Here is a 23,641-nt window from a genome sequence, read left to right on the forward strand (position 1 = left end):
CAGCCATCTCATCCCCTTCTCCTCCTGCCCCCAATCCCTCCCAGCATCAGAGTCTTTTCCAATGAGTCAACTCTTCGCATGAGGTGGCCAAAGTACTGGAGTTTCAGCTTTAGCATCATTCCTTCCAAAGAAGGAATCATTCCTTTCCAAAGAAATCCCAGGGCTGATCTCCTTCAGAATGGACTGGTTGATCTCCTTGCAGTCCAAGGGAGTCTCAAGAGTCTTCTCCAACATCACAGTTCAAAAGCATCAATTCTTTGGCACTCAGCTTTCTTCACAGTCCAACTCTCACATCCATACATGACCACTGGAAAAACCATAGCCTTGACTAGACGGACCTTTGTTGGCAAAGTAATGTCTCTGCTTTTTAATATGCTGTCTAGGTTGGTCATAACTTTCCTTCCAAGGAGTAAACGTCTTTTTATTTGATGGCTGCAGTTACCATCTGCAGTGATTTTGGAGCCCCAAAAAAACAAAGTCTGACACTGTTTCCACGACTTCCCCATCTATTTCCCATGAAGTGATGGGACCAGATGCCATGATCTTAATTTTCTGAATGTTGACCTTTAAGCCAACTTTTTCACTCTCCTCTTTTCACTTTCATCAAGAGGCTTTTTAGTTCCTCTTCACTTTCTGCCATAAGGGTGGTGTTATTTGCATATCTGAGGTTATTGATATTTCTCCCGGCAATCTTGATTCCAGCTTGTGCTTCTTCCAGCCCAGTGTTTCTCATGATGTATTCTGCATGTAAGTTAAATAAGCAGGGTGACAGTATACGGCCTTGACATACTCCTTTTCCTATTTGGAACCAGTCTGTTGTTCCATGTCCAGGTGTAACTGTTGCTTCCTGACCTGCATACAGATTTCTCAAGAGGCAGGTCAGGTGGTCTGGTATTCCCATCTCTTTCAGAATTTTCCACAGTTTATTGTGATCCACACAGTCAAAGGTTTTGGCGTAGTCAATAAAGCAGAAATAGATGCTTTTCTGGAACTCTCTTGCTTTTTCAATGATCCACTGGATGTTGGCAATTTGATCTCTGGTTCCTCTACCTTTTCTAAAACCAGCTTGAACATCTGGAAGTTCATGGTTCACGTATTGCTGAAGCCTGGCTTGGAGAATTTTGAGCATTACTTTACTAGTGTGTGAGATGAGTGCAATTGTGTGGTAGTTTGAGCATTCTTTGGCATTGCCTTTCTTTGGGATTGGAATGAAAACTGACCTTTTCCAGTCCTGTGGCCACTGCTGAGTTTTCCAAATTTGCTGGTATATTGAGTGCAGCACTTTCACAGCATCATCTTTCAGGATTTGAAATGATTGCTAGTTATCTTTGAATATCGGGGAAACACTGAACCCTGGATAGAAGCCTTTGAAGACATTGTTAATTGAGAAACAGTGACACAGAACCTCGCCTTGGACTTCCCTTGATGGTGCAGTGGATAAGCATCTTCCTTCAGTGCAGGGGACATGGGTTCAATCCGTCGTCCAAGAAGATTCCACATTATGCAGAGCAATAAGCACGTACTCCCTAGAGCTCATGCTCTGCAACAAGAGAAGCCAGCCCACCGAGAAGCCCGTGCAACCACAGCAAAGAGTAGCCCCTGCTCTCTACAACTAGAAAGAGCCTGTGTACAGCAATGAAGACCCAGTGTAGCCCAAAATAAGTACATTTAAAAAAAAGAAAAGAACCTGGCCTTGATTCTTTACTAGAAATGATTGCATCCTGGGGCACTGTTGTTGGTTTTAGGTCACTTAGAATGAGCAAACATCTTCCCAGCCACCTTTTCTGAGCCCTGGTGTGCTGCAGGGCTTCCCGGGTGGCGCTTATGGTAAAGAACACACCTGCCAATGCAGGAGACAGAAGAGACATGGGTTCAATCCCTGGGTCTAGAAGATGCCCTGGAGGAGGGCATGGCAGCCCACTCCAGTATTCTTGCCTGGAGAATCTCATGGACAGAGAAGCCTGGTGGGCTACAGTTCATAGAATCACAGAGTCAGACATGCCTGTAGCAACTTAGCATGCATGCACATGCTGCAGAGTAGATGGATCAGTATTGACTTGATACATTCATAGCTTCTTGTTTTTACCTTCAAGCCCTTTACACAGGTCCATTTTCTCAGAAACACAGCAGTCTACTTTAGTTTTTGATCCTTGATCCTCACTGGAGGAAGAAGGGAATCATTCTTGGGCTGTCTTCCATTCTCTCTCTGACTCTGCTCGAGCTGCCTTGCCTTGCTGAGTGACATCTGTTCCTCTATGTGGGGAGTGCCCATCCCTGGGGCTCCTCCTAATCATTGTCACTTCTGAATCGTTAGTGTAATCCATTGAACTGACGTGTTGAAATTTTCTGGCTTCTTTAGTTAAAGATATTTTAGGTACTTCCCTGGTGATTCAGTGGTTAAGACTCTGTGCTTTCCCTGCAGGTGGCTGGTGTTCGGTCCCTGGTTGGGGAACTAAGATCTTACATGCTATGCTGCCAAAAAAAAGAATAAACCAAATGTACCTATTTTCTTAAAAGTTTTTTTTAAATTACTTTTTAAAAGCTATTAACACAACATTGTAAATCAGCTATGCGTTAGTTGCTCAGTTGTGTCCGACTCTTTGCGACCCCATGGACTGTAGCCCACCAGGCTCCTCTGTCCTTGGTGATTCTCCAGGCAAGAATACTGGAGTGGGTTGCCATGCCCTCCTCCAGAGGATCTTCCCGACCCAGGGATCAAACCCGGGACTCCTGCATTGCAAGTGGAGTCTTTACCATTTGAGAAATCAGTTATACTTCAATTTAAAAAAAACACCTAGCTTGTCAAATAAACAAAAAGCTGCTGAACGTGATGTTTTAGCATGTATTCTGAAAGTATGGCTTTATGTTATTCATTTGAGCCCTTAAATATATTACGCTTTTGCTCTTCTCTTTTAGGAAATTCACACAAACGAAAAGGAAACAACGGAGAAGGAAGTAACTCTCCACTTGTTGCCAGGTAACAGTCACGTTAGTGTCGTACCTCCCCATGTGCAATTCAAAGCCAGAAATAAATTATGTCATTTCTAGTAGCACTATATATAAAGTCCTTTGTTTTCATCCACACAGTGTGTGACAATAATGAGTTGGACCAGAATATCAAGGTCTTTAGTTCAGTAACTGCACCCCTGGGACTGAGTGTTACAACATCTGCAAAGAATTTTTGTTTCCCCCTCCCCACAGCGGATGAAAATAAAGGCGGGAAATTCTCACCTCTTTGTAAGCAAATGAGGTCTTTTTTCAGGTTGCCTTACTTGGCCCCATCAACTTTTCTGGTCCCTATCTGGAAGATCCTGGTCCCTTCTAGATCCTTACATCCCACCCTGGTGGGGCTTAACCAACTCCCCAGCCCTGTGCTGCCAGGGCTTGCTGTTTGTCATCACCAAGGAGACTGGATTGGTTGGAATTTTTTTTTTTTTTGAGATGGAGGAGAGTGACTGTCTGTAGCGTAAGTCGAGTTTTAATCATTTCTGAATTCAGAAACAGACCTGGTGGTGTAGGCTCTCCATACATGGGGCTATCCTGTGAGTTGTGCGTTCAGTTCTTCTGCTTTCTTTCTTTCCAGCTTTTTTCATAAGTATTTTTAGGTACATTTCCCAAAACAATTAAGGCCTCATTCTGGTTCTTTCAATTTTATTCCCTTTTATTCAGACAAGATGAATATGCACAAGTTTCTGACTGATCCACCTTATTTGGTAAACATCAGAATCTCTAACTTTTAAAAAAAATGTTTTTAAGTGTCAAAGGCTCTTCCCTATAAAAATGGCCTAAATCTCAATCCATATACCCTATTCTATTTCCTTTTCTTGGGTTACAGATTCGGAAGTTTACTTTTGTCTTCAGCTTAGTGTTACGTACATTCTCGCATTCCCTGGATTCCTGACGTCTCGTCTCGGTGTGCAGCCCAGGTTTCCTAGACTAGATTAAGATCTTTCCCAGCTCGTGCCTCATATGACCCGAGACTCCGTCTGTCTGTACTGGCTGACAAGTGTGGCGAGGTCTCCAGTGCCTGACCATGGACCCATATGGCTTGCCTGGGCTTGGGAGAGGTTCACTGTTAAGGCTGTTCTATTTATTTATTTTTAAAGCTGTTTTTACACCAGGGGTTGAAAGCACAGAAAGCCTTGCTCACGTGCCTTCTACCTTGGACTCAGCTAAGGCACTTTTTCTGAGACCATTTTAAACCCCAGTGAGGCCCTCATCACTTCATTGTTTTCTTCAAGCCTGGTGGTTTCAGGATGCTGACCTATAGATGTTGACCTCTCTGTAGAGGCTGAGCTCGTGACGGAACCATCTTCCTGTATTTCTATTTTATTTAACCACTTGGAAGAGAAAAAAAACAAGGTGAAACGTTTTATGTGTCCCTTCATAGTCTTAGTATCTGAAATTCTTTGTTTTCATATTGAAAGTTAGAATAGATTAATTTTGAGCCAAATGGTAAATTTAAAGACATTGGAGGGAAAATCCAGAGGGAGATTTTAAGAAGATAGTTGTCTGTTGGATGAGGAGAAAATTTCCGTTTTTTCTTGTCACAAAGTATTTACGCTTAGGTGGGTTTTTTTTTTTTTTTTTAATTTTATACTTAGTTTTTCATTTCCCTGTATCCTCCTTTTATTTTTCTGTCCTTACCATCCGGCCCTCATGAGCCTCTCCGCTTCCTGCCTATCCCTAAACCCTCATCTCTTTGACTGGAGACGGAAGTTGGCTCTCTCTGTCACCAGGAAATACAGCTCCCGTGCTGCTGGGCGTCTGCAGAGAGCAGGAAAGGTGACATAGTGAGAGGAAACACGCTCAGCGAAGAAAGAGAGGAAACAGGCTTGCTTTCCCACAAACCTCTGACCTCCCTTTTCCTCCCATCCTTGTCTGCGGAGCCAGACTGAGCGTGGTCATGCTGTAGCCCCTCGGCCTGAGGAAGCTGCCTGAGAGCTCCGGACCAGGCACACACCCCGTCCTCTTTCCGGGGTAAGGAATGGCCACTCTCGCAGGAAGGGGAGCCCGAGAACTACATTCCACAGCTTGCCGGCCAGCCCTTCTGGCTTTGCTCGCTTGGGTACCGCTTCTGCTTGGGTACAGAACATCTGTTCGGGTTCAAGTAGTAGAAGCACTAAGATCTGTGCCTGCCGGTGTAGCCTAGGTCATTTCTGCCTCTTTGGACACGTCCATTATTTGCAGTGAGAAGATAGAAGTGCCCCGTGTGAAGGTGTATCTGAGTCATTGTGATTCCACCTCTCCGTGGGCCCCACGCTGCTTCATCTCCCCCCTGGGTTTTGCAGCTCCCCTGTGCCGTGTCGTGGCCTGTGTTTGTCTTTACAGGAATAGAGCCGGGGAAGCTTGTACTGCTTGCCTTCTGTATGTTGCCTGAGGACTCTCAGGACACCTTGTTTTGGTTTCCATCAGGTGAACAGCTGCTGTGTGAAGCCAACACAGTACTGAAGTGTGTCCAGGAAGATTCCTGTCAGCGTGGAATCTACGGGAGGCTTGTCTGCACAGACTTCAAGATTGCTTTCTTGGGTGACGATGAATCTGCCCTGGATAATGATGTGCGTGTGAGCTGCACTTGGCTGAGTTTCGGGTAGCACTGCCCCTGTTACCCCGTTGTCTCTTTTCCCAGCTTCTCAGCAACTTGCCCTTAATGCATGTAAACACAAAGGCCAGAGTCCTTCTCACCCGTGATCTGCTCTCCCTCCTTGGGGACCTCCCTTTGGTGGGAGGACCACTGTGCAGCTCTACCAGCGCCTCACGTCGTGCTGGCCTGCATTGGCCTCATAGGTTCACACCGTCAACTTTTTTATTTTCTTCTGTATTTCAGTGCGGTACATGTCGCTCAGGGGAATCACAGCTCCCCAAATGCACTAGTTCCCCATGTTTTCTCTGCACTGAACTCTTCCCCAAATTTAGCACCTAAGTACAGTTATGAGACTGGTGCTGAATGCAGCACTTGAGTTTGGGTTTGTGTTTGCTCTGCACCGAGCAGCAGTGTTCTTGTGTTAGACTTGTCCCCCTCATGAAGAGCGAGCAGAGGAGAGAAAAGGATTGTCCGCGCCGCTCAGAGCACACGGCGTGGTCCTGGAAGCCGGTCAGCCCGGCCATGCAGCATCTCGCTGCCTCACAGTGTGGGCGTCTGTGCCGCCACTGTGGTAACAGCCTAGTTCCTAGTCCTGTGCAGAGATAGCATTCGCAGAAATGTGGCTCTCCTGGGGTTTTCTTCCTGCCCTCTCATAGCTCTGTCACTCACCTGTCACTCATCTGCATTTGGGTAGAAAAATCTGAACCTGCGTGCCACCTCCCAGCACCTCTCAGAGCTGCCTGGCCTGTTGGCCTGCCTGGGAGCAGCCCAGGACTGACATGTCCTGCCTGGGTTTGAAAACGAGTATTCACAACATTTCTCACACACTTTGCTACTTCATTGTCCTTTTCCTCGGGATGTGACATTTCCCTGTTTGTTTAGGGCATATACCTCTTCATTTATTTTTTCTTTAGTTTTATTGAGATAGAATTGACATATAACATTGTAGTAGTTTCAGATGTACAACATGATGAATTTGGGATATGTATGTGTTGTGAAATGATCATCACAATATGTTTAGTTAACATCCATCTCCTCACATAGTTGTACAACTTTTTTCTTGTGGTGAGAACTTTTAAGATCTACCCTGTTAGCAACTTTCTAATGTACAGTGCTGCTGCTGCTAAGTCGCTTCAGTCGTGTCTGACTCTGCACGACCCCATAGACGGTGGCCCACCAGGCTCCCCCATCCCTGGGATTCTCCAGGCAAGAACGCTGCAGTGGGTTGCCATTTCCTTCTCCAATGTACAGTGCAGTGTTACTAACCGTAGTCATCATGCTGTATGTTACATCTCCAGGACTTATTTTATAATATAACCTAAGTTTGTACGTTTTGACCACCTTCGCCCATCTCCCCCACCCGCCCCTCATTTTTCTTAGTATGCGAGTTGGGGATAGTAATTCATTGTGCCTGTAAGTGTCTAACAGTGCTGAGCAAGGAATCACAGTTGTTTCCTTTTGAATTTTTTAGGAAACGCAGTTTAAGAATAAGGTCATAGGAGAAAATGACATTACCCTCCACTGTGTTGATCAGATTTATGGAGGTAAGTATCTGTGTTCCCCAGGCCTTTGAATGTACAGCTGGTAATGATGGGTTGGTTTTGTTTTTTGTTTTTTTGGCCTTTTATAGTTTACTAAAATTTCTTCACCCATTTATCTTAATCAGTTTTCTGGATGATAAAACTGAGATGTGAAGTGGCTTATTTGAAGAGGAGCTTATTAGCTGGAGAAGCTTGGACTTGAACGTGAACCTGTTCTTTCTAATACTCCATGGTGCCATTACAGGCTAGATGTTGGTCATATGTCATCGTTAGCTATGCAGGTCTTACTTTAAAGGCTAAACTGTAAAAGTCTGTTGTACCACACACAGCTGTCTATTCTGCTGATTACACAAAGCCTCTCTTGACATCACTTCTCTATTTTGGTAGTCAAGGCTTTGTGAGCAACTATTCAGTAGCCATTTATGGAGTTTCCAGCACCAGGATGTCCAAACTCATGGTCAGGAGGGGCCCTAGCCATAAACCTGGGAGTCGGCTGTCCCAGGTCAGGTCCCTAATGATCTCCCATCTTTCATAATCTCAGCTTTCAGAGCTGGGTTTTCTGCAGAAGTTGATTCTGCTGACAGTGGCAGGTCCGTTTTGGTCTTGTACTTCCTCAGGAGGAGTGAGGAGCTCTGGCTGTTGCAGAGTCCCAGGCTCCTACTGGGTGGGACGGGGCGGGGGGCCTGCTGGGTGGGACAGGCCCCAGCTGGGTGTGATGGGGCCGTGCTAATGGTTACTGAGAAGAAGACGCCCTTCCTCTCACTTTTGAAAGGCCTCCTTGGAAGTTAGCAGTCTACCTTGTTTATTTCCCTTGTTGATTTCATTGTTTTGTAGTGTTTGATGAGAAAAAAAAGACTCTCTTTGGACAGCTGAAGAAGTACCCTGAGAAGCTGGTCATCCACTGTAAAGACCTCCGGGTATTCCACTTCTGTCTGAGGTACACAAAAGAAGAGGAAGTCAAAAGGGTAACTAGTCGCATGTGTTTTTAGGTTTTATTTCCCATCAGGTTTTCCCCACTTACTCAGTTCTTGCTTCCACTGCGCGAAGGTTGAGGGGAGCCTTTCACTCTGTAAAGTTGAAATTGGTTATAACCTCATGTGCTTTGATTAGAATTGAGAGATAACTTGGTAGAGCAGGACTGTGTTGTCATGGCACATGCTACGTTTAGTCCTTCGATTCACACCATGTTTGTTCCCAGAGGCTTCAGAGGGTAGGAGGTGGGAAACCAGGGTCAGAAGGCAGTCAGGGAGGGGAAGATGGATGGAGCAGCTAGAAGCAGTCCCCTACCGCCGCCCCGCCAGCTTTTCCAAAAGCAGCAGCAGCGACTCCCAACTCCCGAATGAAGGAGTTGACGTCTGGAAGGTCGTGGTTGCATGTGGAGGGAGGTGGAGGTACATGGTCATGGGCAAAATGAGTCACCAAATGAGCCTGTGCTTTTGGTCACTTACTTAATCTGGTTGCTGCAGCAAATTGAGGTGTGTAACTGGGTGAACTGGTTACAGTGATTATTGTAAGTTCCAAGGTTTCTCTTAAGATATTGAAGGTCTCAGACTTGCCACTGGCATGGTAAATGCATCAGGGGAAACCTTTAGCGAGAGGCCAGTTTATCTGTTGGCTTTGGCTACAGTTAGTCATTAGACATTCTTTTTAGATATCCCCTTAATCTTCTTTCAGGTAGTGCGGGAGTTTGGTTAGAATAATAAACATGACCCCAGTATCTGTTCTGAGCAGGAAGAAATGGTATAGATATGGAAAATTCCCTGAGAAGCAAGAAACTTCACTTTGAATGATGATTTTTATCATCTGTCCAAATATACTTTTTGTTTGGAACTTCAAACAAAAAGCATGGTAGATTGAGTTCCTTATCTTCTAGAAAGAAAGAAAGTGAAGTCACTCAGTCGTGTCCAACTTTTTGCTACTGTATAGACTGTAGCCTGCCAGGCTCCTCTGTCCATGGGATTTTACAGGCAAGAATGCTGGAGTGGGTTGCCATTCCCTTTTCCAAGGGAATCTTCTTGACCCAGGGATTGAAGTTGGGTCTCCTGCATTGCAGACAGACTCCTTACCGTCTGAGCCACCAAAGGAAGGCTGTCTTCTAGAAGAAGATCCTTCAGGCCATAACATAGACTGGAATAGCTCAGTGTCTTGGTTATTATCTGATATCAGCTTTACATCTTTAGAAAGACTTCCCTGGTGGCTCAGATGGTAAGGAGTCTGCCTGCAGGGCAGGATACCCGGGTTCAATCCCTGGGTCGGTAGTATCCCCTGGAGAAGGAAATGGCAACACACTCCAGTATTCTTGCGTGGAGAATTCCACAGACAGAGGAACCTGGCGAGCTACAGTCCATGGGGTAGCAAAGAGTCAGACATGACTGAGCGACTTCACTTTCTTTTTCTTTACATTTTTGACATGTCAGATTTTTGGAGTGTCTGAATATGGCACTTAAGTTTTTTTTAGCACTCTGTCTTTGATAAATTAGATTATGTCTTAAAAATTGCCCTAGAAATTCAAAGCTCTTAAAAAACCTGACAGAATAGTTAGCATTCTGTTTGTGTGGCATTATTCCAAGAGATAATATCACAGATACAGACCTCAGTGAGAGTTAGCATGTTGCTCAGCGGAGCCCATGGGCATTACTGAAAACCTAGACAACTTGGGTCTTGTCTGTCAGTGTTTACTCGCCAAAAGCATGACTGTATCCATTACTTGGTTCTTTCTAGATTGTCAGTGGCATAATTCATCATACCCAGGCCCCTAAACTGCTTAAACGACTGTTTCTGTTTTCCTACGCGACTGCAGCACGAAACAGCCCAGGTAAGCTTTCATCCGCAGTTAGGCAGGACCCTTCCTACCTGCAACTCATGGGAGAAAACCCATCCATGAGTTTTTTCCCCCCATCTTCTCTAGCAGTGAGTCACCTCTTACTTGAGTGATTGATTCAAATTTCTTTTTTTAAAAAAGGTTTCTGTTTCTTTCCCGTGATCTTTGTTGCTTTAACTTATCTTTTAGGTTTGTTTGCTTTTTGTGAAGGATTATTTGATGGGTTCTTATGAAAGATTAAAATCAATAGATTGTCATTGGAAACGTGAGACTATAGAGAAAGAAAATTGAGACAAGTCTAAAATCACCCTTTCTGTCCCTGGGTTCTTTTTTCCACTTTAATAGGCTTGATTTCATTTCATAAGACCCTAAAAAAAAAGTTTTGCATTCTAGAAAGTTTTTAAACAGCCAGGACATGCTTTATAGCAAATATTTGGGGATGGGGAATGGAACACTTGTACAGAAGAGAGCACATCCGAAAACCAGTTTGGTTCGAAAACTTGAAATTCCAAATGTTTTCCATTTGGTTCCCTGAAAAAGAGAGCAATCTTTTTAGTAAGAAACTGTGGTCATCTGAACTAGCTATTAATAATGCCCAGTGTTGTACACTGTTTCCACAGATGTTTGTCTTCATCCTTCTCTGGATCTCTCCCCTCCATCTGTTCACTTGCTCTTCCCATTCCTTTTTTTTTTTTAATTCCAAATTAGTATTTTAATTTTTTTTTCCTTCCAGTTTTACTGAGATATAATTGACACAGCATGTATAAGTTTAAGGTGCACAGCATAACAACTTGGTTTACATACGTCATGACATGATGCCCACAGTAATTTTAGAGAATGTCCATCGTCGTACATAGACATGATATTAAAGAAACAGAAAATTTTTTTCCTTGTGGTGAGAACCCTTAGGATTTACTCTCTTTAAGAGCTTCCATACATAAACGCACAGCGGTGTTAATTTATTCGTCACGTTGTACATTATGTCCCTATCTGCCCGTCACTCTGAACATGAAGTTGGGGTCGACCGATCCTGTGTGCCATGAGCCTCTCTTCAGGGACGTGACATGTCCTGCCTGCACATGTCGGGCTCTGTGGAATGCAGAGTTGCTTTGTCACCAGCTGCTCACTTGGTAAATGTTTCTCGAATGCTTGCTCTGGGTCAGGCACCCTGGAAATACGAACAAGACTGAATCTCTGCCCTCTAAGAGCATTGAGTCAGGGGATTCCCCGTGGTCCAGTGGTTAGGACACTGTGCTTCCACTGCAGGGGGCCCGGCTTTAATCCCTGGTCGGGGAACTAGGATCCTGAACGCCACATGGCGCAGCCAGAAAAAGAAATAAGAGCAACCAGTCAGAGCGTTGTGTGCTCTGGTGGAAGGGACCGGCCACGCTGGGGAGGGAGGGCTGTCAGAGGGCGAAGGCCGGGCCTGAGCTGCTGGTGGAGATTGTGGAGTATCCGAAAGGCACTCAGGAGTGTTTGAGGCAGCGAGATTGGCGTGTGCAGAGATGAAGATACCTGGGAGAGCAGGCTGCATTTGGCGAACTGTGGTGATCTTGCAGAAAAGGTGTGAATTTGCAGGTCTGTCCCTCCTGAATTCAAATCTTTGTCCAGCTGCCGAGTAGCGTAGACCCTGGGGATGGCACTTAACTCCTGAGGCCTCTGTTTTCTCATTGGAAAAACAGTAGTGTTAATGATTCCCATGAATGTTTTGAAGACTGTAGATTGTTAAATGCACAGCACATAGGGTACAGTCATTGAGTGAGGGTTAATTGAGAGTGTAACTGCTTATTCAGGGCAGATTCTGCCCGGAGAATTACATTGGCATGAAAGTGTACTTAGCACTGTTAGTAGTCTGAGCCTAAAGCTTGCGCCTTCGTGTAGTAAGTTCCTGTCTGTGAACGGTCTTTTCACAGTAGCAGTACGTGTACATGCTGATTAGCGGGGCGCTGGCTGACAACAGCACGTTGCAGTACGAGTTGTACAAAATACAGCCTCTTTGTTGATTGCTGTACTTGTGTGAACATTTATTGGGTCTACATGTGAAAATTGTACTGTTGTTAGGAGCTCTGCCTCTCCCTTGTATCCTGACTCTTGGTCTGGACCGGCACAGGACGTATCCCAGCTCCCCCGCAGGTGTCGAGCTGTGTGCCAAAACTCTTACCTTGACTGACCCTGGCAGTTTCATTACCTTATGGAGGTTTTTTTGTGCCAGAATGTCCAGGCTGTGTAGCATCTTGTCTTCTATTCAAATTCCAGCATCCTTTTCTTCTCCTTCCAGCCTCCTTTTTTGGATAAAGTAAAGGTTATAACTGAGAGGTGCAAGTGGACCAGTTAGTTTTTTTATTGTGTAGGGGTTTGTAGAAATGGGTGCTTTGCAATCGGAACATCTTTCATTTTTCTCAGGTTTAATAATTCACAAATGTGCTTTGGCTGAAAGGTCCTAAATGTTTGTGACGTGGCATTTCAAGGAAGAACTTACCTGTGTTGCTAAGAAAATGACCTAGTATGCTTGAATAGGAATATTGGTATTACTTATGTCTGTGGGGAAGTTTATTTGCATCTATTAACCTTATGGAAAATTTATGCTGTCTAGGTTTGAATTCCAGTTCTCCCATTGTCTAGCTATGTGACCTTGGATAAGTTAATTGACCTTTCTGTGCCATGTCTGAATGAAGGAAATAATATTGCCTACCCTGTAGGGTTGTGAGGATTGAGTTATTACTTGAAAGGTGCTCAGATAGTGCTTAGCATCCTAAGTGCTATATAAGTTTCATTACTGTTGTTGTTTTTTCTTAAATCATTGTTTGTATTATCACTCTTTGTACTATGATGTGGTTTTATTAAAAGGACCAGGTGGGCATTTAATTTAACACTTTGTTTTCCCCAGAAGGCTTGCTTTTTAAAGATGTGCACAGGTTGGAACGAACTGATCTGTGTGACCACCCAAGGGTGTTTTGGTGCATGTCACCCGCATCAGGCAGTGCTGTGGGGAGGACCACTGCACACCTGCTGGGCTGCGTGAGCAGCACTCCTGAGCCCTTCCTCCTTGCAGGGAGTGGCAGGGTGAGGGGCAGAAGTCCCCATCACCGAGACGTGGCCCTTGGCCTATGGGCCCCAACCCTCAACGTGGCCCTCTCCTTTGTGGCCTTCAGGAGCCAGGTGTCACACTGAGGACTCCTCTTCTTGGCAAGGAGGCTTTAGACTCAGGAATCTGACATGCTGTTCAAATGAGTTTGCCATCTTATGCACACATGGGTAGGGCTAAAAATATTTTATTATTTTAGCATTTGTGCCAAGCCGGTCTTTTAGTGCTTCATGGGATCTTTTTATGTTATATAAATTATCTCATGGTCAGATGACTGCAAATGGAGCTATAAATTACTTTTGCAAGGAATGGAACGAGAACAGCTCCTTTCCCCTGGTACAAAAAGGCAGAGCCTCGCTCATAATTTTGGGTGAATGACAGAAAGAAAGGAACAAGGCTAAGATGAAGCCGTGAGTTCATTCTGCGGGGATAAAAATGGGCTTTGTGGAGGAAGTTGGGGCCCAAGGAGCCACTTTCACAGCATTAAAACACCAGGGCTTCACGACAAGATTTTACTGTCTTTCTCCATTTGTGTTGTTAGCTACGGACCCCAAGAAACACGCCGTAATGTTTGACACACTTCAGGACTGGTGTCGGGAGCTGGAGCGGACCAAAGGCAACATGAAGTACAAGGCAGTGAGTGTCAATGAAGGCTATAAAGTCTGTGAAAGGTAAGCTCTCGGCACCATGCTTTTCTTTTTGACGGATTCATTGAGATTTAATTCAGGTGCCGTACCCGTTCATCCCCGTGACGCGTATCGTGGTTTTTAGCACATTCATAGGGTTGTGCAGCCGTGTGTGCTCAGCTGCTCAGTCAGTCATGTCCGACTCCATGTGACCCCGTGGACTGTAGCCCACCAGGCCGCTCTGTCCATGGAATCCTCCAGGCAAGAATACTGGAGTGGGTTGCCGTGCCCTCCTCCAGCGGATCTTCGCGACCTGGGGATCCAACCTGCGTTTCTTGCATCTCCTGCAGCCATCACCCTGGTCGATTGGAGAACGTTGTCATCATCCCCAGAAACCCCCATATCCCTTGGTAGTCACTCTCCACCCCCCGCCCCAGCCCTAGGCTGCCGCTCATCTACTTCCTGTTTCTATAGGTTTGCCTGTCCTCAGCAGTTCACATAAGTGGAGCTGTGCAATATGTGGCCCTTGTGCCTGGCTTCTTTCACTGACCACAGTGTTATCACGGCTCATCCATGTCATAGCAGATATCAGAATCTCATTCTTTTATTACTGCTGAATAATATTCCATGGTGTGGATATGCTGTATTTTGTTTATCTGTTCATCAGTTGAGGGACATTGAATTGTTTTCACTTTTTGGCTATTGTGAATATGCTGCTGTGAACATGAGTATAAGGTTTCACATGGACGTATTTTCAGTTCTCTTAGGTGTATTGCTAGGGCTGAAATTGCTGAGTCATATAGTAGCTGCATTTGACCTTAAGAGGAACTGCCAGACTATTTTCCACAGCCACTGCACCAACTTTACACTCCTGTCCACAGCAATTGAGGGTTCCACTTTCTCCACATCGATCCTGTGCTTTTTTTAAGAAACGCTTAAGAGTAATGACAGTGTATTAAAAGGTAATAAGTGCTTTCCTGGTGGCTCAGATGATAAAGAATCTGCCTGCAGTGTAGGAGACCTGGGTTTGATCCCTGGGTAGGGAAGATCTTCTGGAGAAGGGAATGGCAAACCACCCCAGTTTTCTTGCCTGGAGAATCCCCTGGACAGAGGGCTACAGTCCATGGGGTCACAGAGTCAGACCCAACTGAGTGACTAATACTTTCATTTTCACTTCGAGTGCTATGGAGAGAAAAGTAGATCAGGCGAGGGGCTGGGGCGTGCTGGAGGTGTCGGTGGGAGGGTGCGTCAGGCAGAGGGGACAGCGTGGGCAGAGGCCCTGAGGTGGGATTGAGTCTGGTGCTGTGAGGAGCAGTGAGGGGACTGAGTGGCTGGAGCAGTAGGGGGTGCGATCAGGGAGGAGAGGGCCAGCTGGGTGCTGATGGCTGGGGCGGTTTCCAGAGTTTAGAGCGCAGAGCGGAGGAGCTTGAGCAGAGAGGTTTGATGTGGTCTGACCTACATTTTTAAAGGATGACTCTGCGTCACCCTTTTTTTGGAAACTTGAATCTTATCATTTTGGAACACACTCCTCAACACCCTGCTAACAGTTTCCAAAAATCCATATTTTTCTAGAGCATTTTATATTTGTGATTCTGAGGGGCCTCGTCAGCAGATCATTTTTTTTTTTAATTATTTATTTTAATTGGAGGCTAATTACTTTACAATATTGTAGTGGTTTTTGCCATATGTTGACATGAATTAGCCACGGGTGTACATGTGTTCCCCATCCTGAACCCCCCTCCCACCTCCCTTCCCATCCCATCCCTCAGGGTCATCCCAGTGCACCAGCCCTGAGCACCCTGTCTCATGCATCGAACCTAGACTGGCAATCTATTTCACATATGATAATATACACGTTTCAATGCTATTCTCTCCAATCATCCCACTCTCGCCTTCTCCCACAGAGTCCAAGTCTGTTCTTTACACCTGTGTCTCTTTTGCGGTCTCGCATATAGGGTCATCGTTACCATCTTTCTAAATGCCAAGTATATGTGTTAATACACTGTATTGGTGTTTTGTTTTGACTTTGTCTTAGACATTTGTATGGTTAGCCCTCTCGTCACGGCACACCTGAGGGTGACAGTGGGGCGGGACCTGCAGGACAAGTGTGGGATCATACACACCCCCCTCACGCCTTCTTGCCCCTCTTCCTGTCTTTACAGTCACAAAACGTGTAAAGGGAAAGCTAGTTAGAAGGAGGTCAGAAACTCCTGCTCCTCGGAGGTGATGTTTTATAATGTGATGTTGACAGTGAGAGGAGGCAGCCCCACTCCCAGAGTTGTTTTTTAAAATCCTGCCGCCTACTGATTCAAGTCACTGGTGTTTGCATAGGTGTCAGCACAGCAGAAACACACCAGGTAGAGAAGGTGAGCAGAGCAGTGTGTCGGGGTTGGAGTGGGGGGTTCTAATTAGTGGTCAGTGGGGAAGATGGAGCCTCAGCAAGGTTTGGTGTTCAGAGCACTCAGTGCAAACACACTCCCCCAAACTGCCCCAGCTAGGCTCCCCTCCCCAACACACACACTCAGCACCACCCCCCTTTTCTGCCCCCACTGGAACGATACAGGAGAATCTGTGCTTTGGTTCGCACCTGGAACATGTGGTAGCTGCCTGCGTGGTCTCCCCCAGCCACTCTGGCCCCAGCATCCATGCTCCGTGGAGCAGGTTGAGCAGGTGGATCCAGAAGGCTTCTCACTGTCCTCTCCTCTGCGTCAGTGCTCCTCACTGTGCATGATAGAGAAGATGAAACTTCTGACAGGCCCTCCAAGGCCCTTCGTGGCTGGATTCCTGCCTAGCTGTCAGCTTTCCATGCACCACCCCTCCAGCTCCCCTGACCCCTCCTGTGGGCCTTGCCCGTGTGGTCTCTTGTCTCATTTCACTTCGGGCTGCACAAGTGAGTTACCTCCACGTTGTCAATCAGATCTCTGCTCAGGCATCTCTTTTAGGGAGTCTTCCCAGGACTAGGTGAGGTCTTCCCTTGCACATATGCCTGTCTCCCTGCAACTCCTCTGGTTTGGAATTTATTTTTATCTATAGGAGCCTGATGGGCTGCAGTCCATGGGGTCACACAGAGTTGGACACAACTGAAGCGACGCAGCAGCAGCAGCAGCAGCAAGCACCTATCACCATTTGGTTCACGTTTGTTTCTGCAGCCCAGCAGTTCTGGGGAATCAAGGACACTGTCTTTATTCATCTTTCTATCCTCAGTACCACGTATAGTGCCTGACTCATAAGACCCACTCAGTAGATAGGGGCCAGAATGAATAAATTAACAAAAGCCCCAGTGGTTAGAGGAGGGACCCCAATCAGCTTGGATAAGAATCAGGAACGGAGTGTCTGCTTCGCCTTCTCCTGAAAAGCCTTCCTCTTCCCACCTCCCTGAGAAGGCAGAAGAAGGTCCCCAGCCCTGTAGGGAGTGTGTGACACAGAGGAGCCAAGAAGTTGACTCGGTCAAGGAAGACTGCTGGCCTGGGGGTGTTGCTCTGGGGGTTCCCTCACCCTGCTGGAGGTGGTGCCTGAGAGGATCGTACAACTTTGCTTGAGGAAGTCAGCTCGTGTTTGGAGAGGCTGTTGACTTTGTCTTCAGAACTCATCCTAATGACAAAATGAGCACTCTCCAAGGAGGAGGGTGAGTTGCTTGTAAACGCTGGCAGTCTCATGGCAGAGCCTCCGTAGAGCCCCCTCAAGTTCACTGGGACAGGAGGGGATGTCACAGACCCCCCAGCAGGGCAGAGCTGCCCATTTGTGCAGCCTCTTTTCTCAGTGACTGCATGCTAAGTCGCTTCAGTCGTGTCCAACTCCTTAATACCCCATGGACTGTAGCCCACCAGGCTCCTCTGTCCATGGAGGTTCTCCAGGCAAGAATACTGGAGTCGGTTGCCATTTCCTCCTCCAGGGAATCTTCCTGATCCAGGGATCAAACCCACATCTTTTATGTGTCCTGTGTTGGCAGGCAGGTTCTTTACCACTAGCGCCACATGGGAATCCCCAGTGACTGCATGTAAACATGCTAATACACTGGGTTCTGACGTTTTCCCCCAAGTGAAAGACTTGATAAGAAAAAATAATAAAAAAAAATTAAAAAATTAATGCTGGTTCACCAGCATTGTAAAATATTCACCCTCACCATAGTAGAGGAGGGCATGTAGATTTTTAAAGCAGTGTGGCCCCACCTCATGGGCCCCTGGGGAAGGAGCTGAGAGCCTGCTCATAAATGAAGCCCATGGGTGAGTCTCCTGAAAGGGTTGGGGAACAGCGGTCTGTTTGTAAGTTGCCATCTAGGGCCATGCTTCTCATGGTTGACTGTGCGGCCCCATCTCCTGGGAGCTGGTGAAAGCGCAGCTTCTGATTGTAGAGGTCCAGGTAGGGCTGAAGAATCTGCTTCCTTCTAAGCACCCTCATCCCCTGTGCACACCTGCTGTGCAGGAGCTTCTAGAACAGCAGCTTTTATCCTGTGGGCACACCTGCTGTGCAGGAGCTTCTAGAACAGCAGCTTTTATCCTGTGGGCACACCTGCTATGCAGGAGCTTCTAGAACAGCAGCTTTTATCCTGTGGGCACACCTGCTGTGCAGGAGCTTCTAGAACAGCAGCTTTTATCCTGTGGGCACACCTGCTGTGCAGGAGCTTCTAGAACAGCAGCTTTTATCCTCTGTGCACACCTGCTGTGCAGGAGCTTTTAGAACAACAGCTTTCATCCTCTGTGTACACCTAGAGATCTTTTACCTCTCTGCTATTTAGTAGTTCTGAGTGCATCCTGGACACTGGGAGTTTTTAGGTCTTCCCATGTGACTTTAATGGGGAGCTTGAGTTTGAAAGCTGTTGATTTGTGAAGAGGTTTTTGCATCAGTAACAGCACCTGAAGAAGCCCACCCACTCAAGCGGACCTGAAGGAAATACCCTGAACGCTTCAGAATCTCAAAAAGTCAAATAATTCTAAGTTTTAATGGTTTCATGTGCTAATATCTTAGCCTCAACCTGTAGTTCTCAACCTGATTTTGCCTCACATATTATGGAAGCTTTGTTCTTTTTAATTACCATTAAGAGTTGTGTGTGTTTGTTTTTTTTTTAATGGAAAATTTCAAAGAGTATAAAAGAGAATTTAATGAATTTCTTTTACTCATCACCCAACTTCAACAGTTATTAACTCATGGCTAGTCTCTATGCCTCTATGTACTCTACCCCCCACACCCCGCCCTGACTATTTTGAAATAAATCCTAGAGCTCATCATATTTCATTCATAAATACTTCAGTTTTACATCTCTAAGAATTAAAGACTTTTTATAAACATAACATCATTATCACAACTTTCAAATAATCTATAGACTCTCACATGGTTACCTTTTTCTTGCTTGTTTACCTGAAGAAACCAGGCCATTCGTCTGATCGTTGCCCTACAGTGTGGATTTGATGATTACATCACCATGATGATGTTTGAACTGTTGTTTCGATTGATTAGATCTAACGACTTGATCCCATTCAAATTCTGATCTCTTCAACTCGGAAAATCCATCTTTCCCATGACCTGGTACTTAAGAAACTTACTTCAAACTAGGGGTGTGCTCGGAGAAGGCAATGGCACCCCATTCCAGTACTCTTGCCTAGAAAATCCCATGGATGGAGGAGCCTGGTAGGCTGCAGTCCATGGGGTCACTAAGAGTCAGACATGACTGAGCGACTTCACTTTCACTTTTCACTTTCATGCAATGGAGAGGGAAATGGCAACCCACTCCAGTGTTCTTGCCTGGAGAATCCCAGGGACGGGGGAGCCTGGTGGGCTGCCGTTTATGGGGTCACACAGAGTCGGACACGACTGAAGTGACTTAGCAGCAGCAGGGGTGTGCACACAAACACCATCCGATTGTTTGCCATTGTAGTTTTTACACCATAGGCACCTTCTGCCTTCTCATCCTTCCTTCAAGCTTTTTGAGTGAAAGCTATTTATAGCTCCACAATGGTAGAACTCAGGAGGTCTTTTTAATAGAAACCTACATCTCCTAATTAAAGGAAGAGATAGTGTCCCAGTATGTCTCTGACCTCTGCAGCTCTAAAAACCTAACTCTCCTACATCCTACTACTTAACAGATTTGTTATTTTTAGAACCTAAATTTATTTTATTCTTTAGAAACTGAAGTCATACTGCTTGGGGCCCGGTTCCAGCTCCACTAATTCTTACTAGTTGTATAACCCGGGAAGGGCCTGAGTAGAGCTGTGTTTCTTGGGGAATGAATAATGGTACACATACCTCATAGTGTTGGTGGGAGGATTAAATGAATAATTCACGTTAAGTAATTAGAACAGTCTGACACATGGTAAGCAGTTAAACGTTGTCCGAGCACTTGATAAAATGTCTGGGCAGTAGTCATCATAATTATTGGTTTTCATGTTAGTCTGACTCAGATCAACACAGGTATATTGTCTCTGTATGATGAGAAAGATCCCTCCTAGTTTCAGAATTCCTATACTCAGGAATCCAGAAAATTGGTATTGATGAACCTGTTTGTAGGGCAGGAATAGAGACACAGATGTCTAGAGAATGGACTTATGGACATAGTAGGGGAAGGAGAGAGTGGGACAGATGGAGAAAGAAGCCTCAATGTATGTACATTACCACGTGTAAAATAGGTAGCTAGTGAGAGGTTCGGAGAAGGCAGTGGCACCCCACTCCAGTACTCTTGCCAGGAAAATCCCATGGACGGAGGAGCCTGGTGGGCTGCAGTCCATGGGGTCGCTAAGAGTCGGACATGACTGAGCGAGTTCACTTTCACTTTTCACTTTCATACATTGGAGAAGGAAATGGCAACCCACTCCAGTGTTCTTGCCTGGAGAATCCCAGGGACGGGGGAGCCCGGTGGGCTGCCGTCTATGGGGTCGCACAGAGTCGGACACGACTGAAGCGACTTAGCAGCGGCAGCAGCAGTGAGCGGTTGCTGTGTAACACAGGGAGCCCCGCCTGGCGCTCTGTGATGACCTAGGGGGTGGGATGGGGGCAGGGAGGGAAGCTCAACAGGGAGGGAATGTTGTAAAACTATTTTCCTCCAGTTAAAAAATTTTTTTAAAGAATTCATATACTGTTAGATATCAGATGTCCAATTCCCTTCATTTTATACATGAGGAAACAGACCCAGAGAGGTGGGGTAACTTACCTAGGGTTACACAGAATCAGAGGCAGAGCTGGGATTTGAACTCAGATTCCTGACTGATTTGGACAGAGACAATTTATCTGCTCTTGTTCTTAACCGGGAGATACGGTCCATGTCAAGACAGTCTGCTCAACTTCCTGTGTTCATCGACGGCGACCGTTCATATTTAATGAATTAACTCTGGTACTAAAACCAATGACATCTCTTTCCTCTAGGTTGCCAGCATACTTTGTCGTCCCCGCCCCTCTTCTCGAAGAGGACATAGAGTTCTTCCAGGGTCGTGGCATACCAGTAAGTGCACCTGGAAACCCTGAAAGCATGGGTTACTCATGGGTCCATTCTGGCAGATTATCCTACTTAAAGCCCTTGGCTTTGGTATTAAACAGTTTGTTTTCAGCCCGAGAGCAATCTAAAAATACCTTCGGGACTCCCCAGAGGAGCCCTTCGACAGGAGGCTCCCGGGGGACAGAGTTCTGAAGTTTTCCCAGAGGCCCTGGAGCTCTTAGCAGAGACATCTTTAAAGAGCTTTAGGAGGATTCTAGGCCCAGCTGGTATTGAAAGCCAGCCTAATTTAACACCTAGATTGTTCCGAGGCTGAACCGTCCCCTCCAAGGGTTGTAGGGTTTCAAATCCTTTTCGGCCTCTCCATTAATCCTGAATGGGCATAGCTGAGTTCCCGCCCAGAGACAGCGTGGAGACTTACTTAGTTTTCACAGAACAGACTGGGATGGGAGCCATATTTCACGTGTCGCTGATCAAAGAAAGCAAGACTCTGGCAGTTATTTCAGTTTCTAATTGGTGGTTGGGAGTTGCCAAGCCTGCAGGGAATTGAGTACAGAATGAGAATCACAGATAAATGCTGGGCCGTGCACATTGCTGGTGCCCCTCAGAGGTCACTCTTGTAATGGGAGGTGAGGTATCTCAGCAGCGGTCCCAGCCCCAGCAGTGCGTGCAGGCTGGGCAGGCAAGGAGACCCTCTGCCTGCATGAAGGGCTGCCTGCTCGTCTGTGCCAGCCTGTTTGTGCCATGAGGGAGCATAGGCCTGATCTTGCCAGTTGCTTGGACTTCTCAGGAGAAATAAGAAATACGGGTTTTTATGTGAGTTTTTCCTATTTCTAAATGCATGCAGCTGTTTTCAAACTCTCTGGTTTCAGGACTCTTTACACTCTTGAAAAATCATTGAGAATCTCAAAGAGTTTTTGTTTATGTGATTGTATCTGTTGATATTTGCCATATTATAAACTAAAACTGGAAAATTGTTTAATGTTTATTTTAGTAGTAAACTCATTAGATGTTAACATAAGTATTTCTATGATAAATAACTATATTGTCCAAAACAAAAAAGCAGGATAGTACTGTTGTACGTTTTTGAAAACAGACACCTGCCTTCTTTTATCCCCTTTCCTTCATTCAGTCTGTTGTGCTGTGTTGGGTGTGGTTGAAGTGTACGAAGACAATCCAGCCTCACATAGATGTGTATTTAGGAAAGGAAGGAGTATTTAATAGCCTCGTCAGATAATATGGTACACAAAAAATTGATAAATGGTTTTGTAAAGGTTAATTGCAATAAAGAATCTGAAAACATAATCAATGAACTTTTCATTCACTGCATTAAAATCCATTGGTCTGTCTTGTACTCTGAATGGATCTTAAAACATGCATGATTTTAAAAGCATAATACATTGATCATTTATAAAATAACTCACTAGGTTATGTTCAAATATTGACGTGCTTTCTTAGATGCAAATCACGTTTTTTAATATCATCCCTGTCTCATTAGAAAAGTCTTTGAACATTGGGAATTTGTTCAGCTAAAAAGGCAGAGACTAGTCTTCCAAAATTGTAATTTTTGCTTGAAAGTACAGCTTTTATCATTAGCAACAAATTGTCAGTTGTTTTCCTTGTTCTTGTTCAGTCACTTAGTCGTGTCTGACTCTGTGATCGCGTGGACTGCAGCACACCAGGCTTCCCTGTCCTTCGCCATCTCTCAGAGCTTGCTCAAACTCAAGTTCTTTGAGTCGGTGATGCCATCCAACCATCTCATCCTCTGGCGCCCCCTTCTCCTGCTGCCCTCAGTCTTTCCCAGCATCAGGATCTTTTCCATTGAGTCAGCTCTTCACATCAGGTGGCCAAAGTATTATAGCTTCAGCTTCAGCATCAGTACTTCCAATAATATTCAGGGTTGACTTCCTTTAGGATTGACTGGTTTGATCTCCTTGCTGCCCAAATGACTCTCAAGAGTCTTCTCCAGCACACAGTTCGAAAGCATCAGTTCTTCGATGCTCAACCTTCTTTGTGGTCCAACTCTCACATCCATACATGACTACTGGAAAAACCATAGCTTTGACTATCCAGACCTTTGTCGGCAGTGATGTCTCTGCTTTTTAATATGCTGTCTAGGTTTGTCATAGCTTTTCTTCCAAGGAACAAGGAGCAGATGTTTTCCTTAAAGTTGTTGGGCTTTTTTTTTTCCTAAAAATGAATGTCTGCCAGATACCAAAGTCAGAACACCCTAGTTTGTCTGTCATTCACTGTTTCAGTTCCTTGAAGATAGCACCTACCTCAGCTCTTAAGTCAGTCTCATGGGTGCTTTTCCCTGAGACAGACACTTCCATGCTTGGATTCCACTCCATCACACAGTGTATAAAAGATATTAGTATTAAATACATTGTACACCATGGGGAATATAGCCAAAATTTTATAGTAACTATAAATGGAGTATAACCTTTAAAAATCGTCTCTCTCTATTGTACGTCTGTTACTTAATATGGTACATCAGCTATACTTGAGTTAAAAAGACGAAAAACAAAGGAGACTTAGCAAATAATGGGGGGATTTATCCCCTT

General features: G+C 45.4%; 1 protein-coding gene across 2 annotated transcripts in view; it reads left to right on the forward strand.

The window, feature by feature from the left end:
• The window catches only part of MTMR12 (myotubularin related protein 12), a 68,608-nt gene that overhangs the window by 26,158 nt on the left and 18,809 nt on the right, over window positions 1–23,641 (forward strand). The window contains exons 2-8 of one of the 2 annotated variants that reach the window (XM_019982915.2): window positions 2,917–2,977; window positions 5,416–5,558; window positions 7,056–7,128; window positions 7,960–8,090; window positions 9,847–9,940; window positions 13,573–13,702; window positions 21,011–21,086. In XM_019982915.2, the coding sequence (XP_019838474.2) occupies window positions 2,917–2,977; window positions 5,416–5,558; window positions 7,056–7,128; window positions 7,960–8,090; window positions 9,847–9,940; window positions 13,573–13,702; window positions 21,011–21,086 (708 nt within the window). Of the gene's footprint in view, window positions 1–2,916; window positions 2,978–5,415; window positions 5,559–7,055; window positions 7,129–7,250; window positions 7,407–7,959; window positions 8,091–9,846; window positions 9,941–13,572; window positions 13,703–21,010; window positions 21,087–23,641 lie in introns of those variants that run through there. The other variant, XM_070774794.1, reaches the window with a different exon arrangement.

The sequence above is a fragment of the Bos indicus genome, chromosome 20 (assembly GCF_029378745.1).
Source record: "Bos indicus isolate NIAB-ARS_2022 breed Sahiwal x Tharparkar chromosome 20, NIAB-ARS_B.indTharparkar_mat_pri_1.0, whole genome shotgun sequence".
NCBI classification, from domain to species: Eukaryota; Metazoa; Chordata; class Mammalia; order Artiodactyla; family Bovidae; genus Bos; species Bos indicus.